Source organism: Microtus ochrogaster, chromosome 19, assembly GCF_000317375.1.
Source record: "Microtus ochrogaster isolate Prairie Vole_2 chromosome 19, MicOch1.0, whole genome shotgun sequence".
NCBI classification, from domain to species: domain Eukaryota; kingdom Metazoa; phylum Chordata; class Mammalia; order Rodentia; family Cricetidae; genus Microtus; species Microtus ochrogaster.
The window spans coordinates 43,614,696-43,624,793 of record NC_022021.1 but is presented as its reverse complement, the minus strand read 5'-3'; the positions used below and the strand labels follow the sequence as shown (position 1 = coordinate 43,624,793).

The following is a 10,098-nucleotide window of genomic DNA, read 5'->3' as shown; positions in this document are numbered from 1 at the left end:
AGGAGAAGGAGGAGGAGGAGGAGGAGGAGGAGGAGGAGGAGGAGGAGGAGGAAGAGGAAGAGGAGGAGAAATTACACTAAATGGATCCTGTGTTTTATTCAACTTCACAATTTCAAAGATGGGATTCTGACTAACCCAGCACGTACCCAGTTTTGTTTGTTTGCTTGTTTGCTTTTGATTTCAGCCAGGAACTAAGTTGACTGTCGCTCCCTGCCAATGACTCAGGAGATGACTTCCATGCATATATGCATGGAACAGGTAATATCCTTACCTGTTCTTTTACTGCATAAACCAAAACAACACAACTTCAAGAAACTTCAAGGGTCAAACAGGTTGAGTTTACAGGTAGATACTGTTTGCGGAACAGTCACCTCCATTTACAATTTTCCAAAATTTTTTTAAATAGTTTTATTCATGTGTACATGAGGGGGCATTTGGAAGTGAGTGCAGGACCTAGGGAGGTCACACAGGGGTGTTGCTTCCCCGAAGCAGGAAGGAGTTCCAGGCAGTTTAAGTCACTTGACGGGAACGCTAAAAACTGAACTTATATCCTCTACAAACGTAGCAAGTGCTGTTAGCCACCAAGCATCTCTCCAGCTTTAAAAAATATTGTTAATACTTAATTCTCAAGCTCTCCCTTGAAGGACACAATGAATTAGGAACCTCCCCGACAGGCCTATAGAAGTCTTCTCAGGAAGAATTAACCTCAGGTAACCTTCTAGTCACTCAAGTAAACAAAGTCACCAACCTCTGCTTCATGAGAGCCCTATTCCTCTTTCATAATGATCTTAAACAGAAGCTACAGTTGGTGGTGGTCCTTCAATCCCAGCCCTTGGGAAGCAGAGGCAAGAGGAGTATCTGTGAGTTCGAGGTCAGCCTGTTCGAAGCAACTTCCAGAATAGCCAGGGCTACCCAGAGAAAAACTGTCTCAAAAATCAAACAAACAAACAAATAGATGCTATGTGAAATCTTTTTAAGAGCGTGAGCTGTGATATGTGGACAATGAGAATGCCAGGGTGGAACTTTCTCCAGCAGCAACCCCAGAGATGTGGCATCAGAGACTAAGCAAGGGTTTCTGGGAATTACCTGCTCTGTCTGTTTGATCCACACTTTCATACAACCTTCTGTTTTTTCCACAGTCTCGGGGTTACTAGCTAGAGCCAAGTAGTCCACGGGTTCCTTCAGGGATGTCAGTTCAAATATATCACATTTTTGAAGGTTTACCTAATTAAAATTAATAGCACAATAAAAATATAATGTTTATAAATGGCCCTATACACATTTTGGTCAATTTGGGTCTAAATGGAGCTCAGTAGCATCTTCACATCTTTACTGCCTTGACCACTCAATGAAGGAATGGTACCTAATAATAATGAGAACAATAATAGTACCTACTCTTTGCTACGTCTTAAGTGCTACAAAAAATTTTGAGGTGAGATTTGAAGGCTGTCTTCGAGGCAATACATCGTAAAATAAAGAAGTTAATAAGAAAATTAGAAATAGTCGCCAAGACACCAAGAGCATTAAGCCGTGCATACTGTAAGTATTTCAAGCAAGCTACAGTCACATCCTAAGAAGACACTAAAATTACCTACAAACACTTTCTGGACGTTTTCAGTGCAGTAAAGTAAAGCCCAAGTAAGAAGAGGTTCACCCCTCCTATTCTGTTTTGTGGAGAATCTGATTGTTTTTTTTAACAAGCCATTCACTCCTTCTTACCTTCTCCTTCAGACTCTCCTGTGCACCTGACAAGATGCCCACAAAACCTTCCAGAGAGCTCAGGAACTCCTGCCGAATGCTGGACGCATCTTGTAGTCCTTCAAGCTCTCCCCAGCCATGGCTGGAGGCCCTGAGAGCTGGAATGAAGATGTCTGAGAGCAGACGCCTCACGCTGTTTAGCAGGCCCCCGTCTGCAGTGTCTAGCATGTTAAAGCTCACCTCCTGGAAAAGATTTCATCATCCTGGATCGTAAAAATTAGCCTCAACTGCAGCATAGCAACCAAGTCAATGAAGACGCTAATCAACCGAAGAGCAAATGAGCCTTCTTTTTAATATTCTGCTTGAGAAGGATACTCTTATACTAGTCCAAATTATAATCGCTTCACTAAAAAAATAAAATAAATTGAATTATGAATATTCACCTATTTATTTGCTACAAGAAATTAATGAGGTCACACAACCTCTAAAACTCAGGGAACACCTGTATAGGTGCACGTTGCTTTACAGAAAACATAAAGTTGTGTATTCGCTTTTAGAAATCTTGTCAATAAGTAAATTATGGGTAGGAGGATTCTTGATGGGGAAAAGAGCTCACTCTGTACAGAAATACAATGGTGTGTGGATATTTACTAATAAACTGAATATAAATTCCTCATTGTCAAAAGGCAATATTTTTTAATTGCCTGTCTTAAATGCCAAAAATATTTTTAAAAAAATAAGGGTGTTTTCCTTGAAGCTTTTTATTTATTTATTTGTATGTCCCGGGTATTAAACTGATATCCTTGCATAGGCTAAGCAAGCACTGTACCGCTAAACTGAAGCCCCAAACCCTGAAAGTAGCTTTAGACCCTTGAGTAAGTCACTGGTTCTCTCCACAAGAACGGGTAGGTTCGAGCAAGTGAATGACTGTCCCCTTACCCGATGGATATTCTCAGCCGTTATGGCTTTGGATGGGTCAGACCTGATGAAGAACACACATACTCCTGTAAGAGCAACATCTTTTCCTTCGGTGACAAACACCTTGGGTTTCTTCACCTTTCCAGAAACAGGATTCACCCCTCCTGTAGAGCCAAACTGTCCTACAAATGAAAAACAATTTCAGTCTTATAAATGCAGTTTGTGGTGCACAATGTTGTTTCCCAGCATGAGTTTCCTTCTAGAAATTACTATGGCAGACCTGCCCCTGCCCTTCAAGCACAGCCATCATTTGGATGATCTCTAGTCTCATCCTGAAAGAGATTTAAAAGAATCTCCTAGATTCCAGATCACAGAGCTAGTGAGAGAGACTTGGGGTGGGAGACAAAAAGCACTCACTGGTTGACATGCGCAGTGTCTCAGGAGCTCTCCTGGGCACCACATCTACACTACTAAAGCTTTCAACTGAGACACCTGTGAGCTATCCCAGCCCATTCCAACCACAAAGGGCAGACGCAAGGTCAAAGGACAGCTCTAATGACAAAACTCGGGACTCTCAGTTCTCAGTGTTTCCATGACACCATCATAGTTCAGGCAGCTGGCTGGTCTGTATATCATGGCATCAAGCCTGTGCAGAGGTAAGATGGCAAAGCAATTGATGTTCTTGCTCTAGAGTGAGAGCCAGAGCTTCAACCTCCATCTGTTTCCTCACCGCATGACCTTGAACAAGTTACCCATTCATCACTTATGTGTATGGATGTGACATCTATGACTGGCCCCCTGAGAGGCCAGAAAAGGGTGTCAGATCCCTTACACCTGAAGTTGTAGAAAGTTGCATGCACCATGCAGTTGCTAAAGACTTAACCTGCATCCTCTGCAAAAGCAGCTGGTGATCTTTATCTCGCCAGCTTCTCCCACAATTGAAAAAAAAATGCGAAAGGCTATTCTAATGTAACATTTTTTGGAAAATTTTTTTGCAGAATATTTGTGAGGATTAAAGGAATCTGTGTGTAAGCCACTTACAAAATTTCATGAACTTATTAGCTCATCAAGCCTTATCAGAAGGATCTGAAAGCTCATGCTTTGTTTTCCAAGCATGTCTTTCCAGAGTGGATCAGTTAGGTACATCGGAATATGATCTGTGTTGTATCACTGGGTTCAAGTAAATTTTGTATCCATAAGTGAATTGAGAATTCAGTTTACTCCCACTAAGATGAGGGGGTGGTGCTCAGGGGAAATTCTGGAAGAAGGCCGTGAAACAGAAATTGAGTTCCAAGCCCTGAGAATAGATTTTTCTCCTCCCTTGTGGGGCTTCCTCCTTATGGTGCTGAGCATCTGACTAGAACTTTGGGAAAGGACCCAGAAAAAGGAAAGCCAGATACACTAGCATTCCAAAGGTACCCCACTTCTCATGAATGAACTCGAGTCTAACCAGCAATACGGTCCAAGACAACCAAGATACCAAAATGTGACAGATAACCAGAAAACGGTCTCTAGCAGAAATCTCAGGTGTGGGCAATGGTGCTGTGCACAGGTGCTGTGCTTCAGGTCAAGAAGGAGGTATCCATTGTCTAATTGCCCTGGAGCTTCAGAGAGGTTTCCTCAGATGCTGAACACCCAGTGCTAGAAGCAGAAAAGGCAAGGGAAGACAACTGCACCCCTTAGAGAGAAGCAGGGTTTTCAATCCAACCTCCTGGAAAGTGTGCGTTCCTTATGCCTCCTGGAGCCCGGCAATGTCATAGGCTGGAATATGATGCCTGTTGCCAATAAATCGAAACACAACACACAACATACACAGAGAGAAGTGGGCCTGGGATGGGAGTGAGTGCTTCAGCAGAATAGGGTGGGGCAACTTCCCTGAAGAGAAGCAGCATGCAGCCACATTCCATTGCTCAAGAAGCAAACTGGGAGGATGCAACACGGAGGGACTCCAGCTGGCAAGCACTGTGCAACACTGAGGCCAAGGGCTGTGAGTTTAATAAGGACAGTCCACACTGTGGGCTATATAGGCACTGCTCCATGGGAGACCCACCAGGGCCACAAAAGTATGAGCTCAAAGAGCACAGCAGAAGCAGTGTTAACTTCCCTGTACCTGGCCTCCAGCCTGACCACTGTGATTGGCCTGAGCTGAATTGGGATGAAGGATAAAGCAGAGGAGAATCATGAGTGCCTCTCATGCCACAAGTGGAGCCCCTCAGAGGCTCCAGATGAGGGTCAGAGGGAGCAGAGCGTGAGCACAAAGAACAATGAGTCCACTTCACGTCTGACCAACTAGTTTCTGTCAACTGGATACTCTTCTTGTTTTAGTCAATATTGTGTTTTCAGTTTTGAAATGACCGTAAGAATTTTTCCTAAGAATGTCTAGAAAAGTCATTCAGGGGCCTTATTCTTGCTCCAAGGTCAGAAGAACTATCCATGCTGAAAAGATCGAAAAGGAGAATGAGAGAGAAACAAAAAATCTTGCTTATATGTTGAGACCCAAGAGCCCTTGTTGTTCTGTGCAATTTATATGGAACAGGCAATTTCACCCTGGGCATGGATATGGCTGAACACAACACTTCCTGGTGTAACTCATATTATTCAATCTGAAGGGGAAATCAAAACTTCTATCTTTTGATTCTTTTTATTCAAATTGTAATGAGCATTTCGGGGGGGGGACTCAAATTTAAGCCAAGAGGTGGTGGCACAATCCTTTAATCCCAGCACTCAGGAGAAAGAAGCAGGCAGGTCTCTGTGAATTCAAGACTAGCCTGGTCTACAAAGCAAGTTCCAGGACAGATGAGCTATTATACAGAGAAATCCTGTCTCAAAACACAAAGCAAAAAAAATAGAATTTATTACTAAAGAAATGCCAGCTATTCAAGATTTACATACATGATTAATGTGTGTGTGTGTGTGTGTGTGTGTGTATAAAGGTGCATACATGTGTATGGACACACATAAAGGAGGTTGACATTGAGTGTCTTTGTTAATTAATTGCTCTGATTTTTTATTTCAGGCTCTCTTACTGAACCTAGAGCTCATTGACTGCCTAGGCTCCAGGAATTGTCCAGATTTTGCCCTCCCACTGATGAAATTATAGGCACAGTCTACACCAAGTTTTTTCTTGTTTTTTAACATTGACTCTGGGGATAAAAATTCAGGTCTTTGTGTTTTGTGTGGTATATTACCAATTGAGGCATCTACCCTCTCTCTATCCACAAACAATTTCTCTATGAAATGAACATTTTCACACCTTTATTCATGAGGCCAGATGTAAGATTAATCCAAAAAAATCAGTAGCTCTCCTATACACAAATGATAAATGGGCTGAGAAAGAAATCAGAGAATCAACTCCCTTTACAATAGCCTCAAATAATATAAAATATATTGGTGCAACTCTAACAAAGCAAGTAAAATACCTGTATGACAAGAACTTCAAATCTTTTTAGAAAGGAATTGAAGAAGATATCAGAAGATAGAAAGATTTCCCATGCCTGTGGATTAAGAAGATGATTATAGTAATCAGTGGTATCAAATCAAAGACCCAGTCATAAATCCATACATCTATGGACATCTTCTTTTCAACAAAGAAGCCAAAATTATACAATGGAAAAAGAAAACATCCTCATCAAATGGTGCTGGTCTAACTGGATGTTGGTAAGTAGAAGAATGCAAATCAACCCATACCTATTATCCTGCACAAAACTCAAGTCCAAGTGGACCAAAAAACTCAACATAAATCCAGATACACTGAACCTGATAGAAGAGAAAGTGGGAAATATTCTCAAATGCATTGCACAGGAGACAACTTTCTGAACAGAACACCAATAGCACAGGCCCTAGGTTGATGACAAATGGGACATCATGAAATTGAAAAATTTCTGTAAGTCAAGGACACCATCAACAGGATAAATCAGCAGCATACCGAGTAGGAAAAGATCTTTACCAAGCCACATCCAACAAAGGGCTGTTTTCCAAAATACATAAAGAACTCAAAAAAAATAGATATCAATAAACCAAATAATCCAATATAAAAATGGGGGACAGATCTAAACAGAATTCTCAACAGAAGAATCTCAAATGTCCAAGAAACACTTAAGGAGATGTTCATATCCTTAGCCATGAGGGAAATGAAAATCAAAATGAGTCTGAGATTCCATTTTATATCTACCAGAACATATAAGATCAAAAACACAAGCAACAGCCTGAACTGACCATCTCCTGTGACCAGGGTGGTGTCTAGCCCAACTGTCATTAGAAAGGCTTCATCCAACAACACACACATATACACAAATACTATACACACCATACATAAATACTACAAAGACAGCACACACATATACTACACATGCACATACCACTCATTCACTCCACAAAAACATCATACACATATACATCAAACATATGCAACATCATACAAACATCACACACACATACACAACATGACATCAAACATATACAACACATACAAACATCACACACATACACAACATGACATCATACATATACAACATCATACAAACATCACACACATACACACCATGACATCATACATATACAACATCATACAAACATCACACACACATACACAACATAACATCATACATATACAACATCATACACATATATACAACACACATGTACCACACATGCACACCACAACATATACGCAACCCACAACACAACCTTAATATTCCAAGGCATGAGAAACTTGTTTAGTCCTCCATTACATTTCTTCTTTTTTCCCACTCTCAGATGAATTTAAGAATAACATTTCTAGGCTATGTCATGCCAAGTATCAATACCTGCTTCTGCCCCCTCGACATTCTGATAGTAAAACATGAGATGACGGAGTCCTCCAGGAGGAAAAAGCTGATCGATTCTTTCAATCTGGAAAAAGGCAAGGTAACATTTTGCTCTTAGAAAATGCATGTAAGTCCCTCCCTGTCCCTTTTCCTCTTTCTCCCTTCTCTGTCTCCCTTCTCTTGTCATGTGTCTAAAGAGTTAAGGCTTTGAGAATCTCATTAGGGCTCCTAAAAGGACTTCCTCACTCATAGGAAACTCTACCTTCTCATTAAATTTGCCTTCCCTATCAAGGTCAAATTACCAAACACATATCATCCCAAATTTAATATATATATATATATATATATATATAATTTCTAGTTCTTTCATATATATATATATATATATAATTTCTAGCAAAGATATCAAAACTAGGAGCAGAAGAAACTAGTTTCAGATGCCAAATCAAAAACACAGTCAGAAAATTATGGCACAGTTGAATATCCAAACCTAGAATAGGAACAAAATAGAAAGGAAAAAAGGAAGGAAAGAAAGAAGGAAAGGAAGGAGGGGAAAAGGGAGGGAGAGAGGGAGGGAGGGAGGGAGGGAGAAAGGAGGGAAGGAAGAGGAAGGTAGGAAAAAGAAAGGAAGAAGAGAAAGAAATAAAGAAACAAATATATAAGAACCTCTTTATTCTACCATCTTCACCCAAGACTCAGGGATCATCACAGAGGAATGGGTGGAAATATTATAAGAGCCAGGAGTATGAATAATTACAATACTTATGAACTCACAATAGCTATAACTGCATGCACAAGATCTGTGCAAGCTCAGGCCACACAAAATCCTAGCATGGAATGGAGGGGTGGTCAGGAAGACTCACTCCTAGCTAAGAAGCTACTGGTGACTGATAGCTGCAAGGAGAGGAAGACTCTTTCTTTACGGTCCCTGAGAGGTACCTCCAATAGATGATAGTTCCCCACCCAGGCACACACTGTCAGCACTAAGTAAACTCAGTGGATTTTAAAAAAAAATGCAAGATAATAGTAGTGGGAGGAACAGGGGAGGAACTTAAAGGGAGGAAATGGGATGACTTGATCAAAACACATTATACATATGTACAAAATTTTTAAACAATAAAAATAAATTAATACATACATGCAAACATACATAAATACTTTAAACTTACATCCATACATACATATATATATATATATATATATATATATATATATATATATATATACAGACTTGCATACATACATACATAAATCAGCAACTTGAAAGATGGTTTCACTCCCTAGCCTCAGGTCCCAAACTGGTTCGAGAATTCAGCCTTTTTGGTTATAAAGAGATACTGGCATTGTCATCAAACAGTAGAACTCAAATGACAACTACAAGTGCCATTCATTATTCAACGAGGAGAGCTGGGGAGTTCTGAGTCTGTTCTGCCTAACCCAGTAGAGCCCCTGCACATTAGGCTGGAACCTCTTCAAAGGCAGAACATGGGTTCTTGCCACAGACCCCTGAGGACGCAAAGGTTTCTTACCTGATTACCCTCAAGGAGGGCATCTTCCACTTCCAGTTTGTTCAGGTCCAAACAGGAAGCTACAATTGCAAACAGATAGTCATGCCTCCCGTCCAGGCGAGCCCTCTTGGCTTCCTTCTCTTCTTTCAGCCGTTGCTAAAAAAAAAAAAAAAGAGAGTAAAAATGTTTTATTGCATCGGCTGCTCTCAAATGGTTCATTTTATAACAATTTCACACAACTGTGGTTTTCAAGTCATAGGGATCCGCATAACCAGCATCTTAATGGTGCCAGCTTTTATGCACTTTCCTCTATTTTTAGAAATAAATTTACTTCTCTTATACAAATAAGGTGTGGCCGTTGTTTTGATATTGCACAACACAGACAAACAAAGAGAAGCCATGAGAACCATCTGCCATCCATAAATTATTACTGTTAACATTCTGTCCTGTCTTTACAGGCTTATTTCCACACACATACGAAAATGTAACAGATACACACGAAAACTAAAATTCCCATTTTCGTAAGCTTTTCCCTTAGCCATGAAGTAATATTCTTATCTTTTATCTTTGCTGTTTATACATTTGTATCTGGTGTTGGATTTAACTTCTATCACTACTCATGCTTCTGTCTATTTGTTGTTAATTACAATGAGGGATGCTCAGTGTAACCAGGGTTTGCAGCTTAATACTCACCCTTCCATACTTGCTGCTTGTATATGTATGCAAACATGTGCACATGTCTATGTTTATATCATGGCTTGAGAATTATTTATGCATTTCTTCCTTAACAATCCATTAGGGTTGTTTGAGTTTAATACAGACTTTTCTAGAACTTGTATAGTAACTATAAAATATTAGATATGGGTATGCCATAATTTATTCAACTATTTTGCTATTAGGACATATTAGGCCCCAATCTATTCCTTACATAATCACATTACCTTTAATATCAATCAGTAGCTCCTAGCAGAAGAAGAAAAGTTGCCACTTTGGATCAACAAACATTTACTAAACTCCTATATGTGCCAGTACTGCCATAGTAAGAATTACCAGTAACCTCAAAAAAGAGCATGGTTCTCAACAAAATACTGGCAAACCGTATCCAAGAACACATTAGAAAAATTATCCATTATGATCAAGTAGGCTTCATCCCAGAGATGCAGGGCTGG

At 40.1% G+C, this 10,098-nt stretch overlaps 1 protein-coding gene across 1 annotated transcript in view; it reads right to left on the bottom strand.

The window, feature by feature from the left end:
* The window catches only part of Dnah5 (dynein axonemal heavy chain 5), a 257,325-nt gene that overhangs the window by 194,121 nt on the left and 53,106 nt on the right, over window positions 1-10,098 (bottom strand). Inside the window, exons 2-6 of the mRNA XM_005356665.3 lie at window positions 8,951-9,085; window positions 7,422-7,506; window positions 2,638-2,798; window positions 1,720-1,941; window positions 1,087-1,224 (exon numbers count right to left, since the gene is read on the bottom strand). Of these exons, the coding sequence (XP_005356722.2) occupies window positions 1,087-1,224; window positions 1,720-1,941; window positions 2,638-2,798; window positions 7,422-7,506; window positions 8,951-9,085 (741 nt within the window). The remainder of the gene's footprint in view (window positions 1-1,086; window positions 1,225-1,719; window positions 1,942-2,637; window positions 2,799-7,421; window positions 7,507-8,950; window positions 9,086-10,098) is intronic.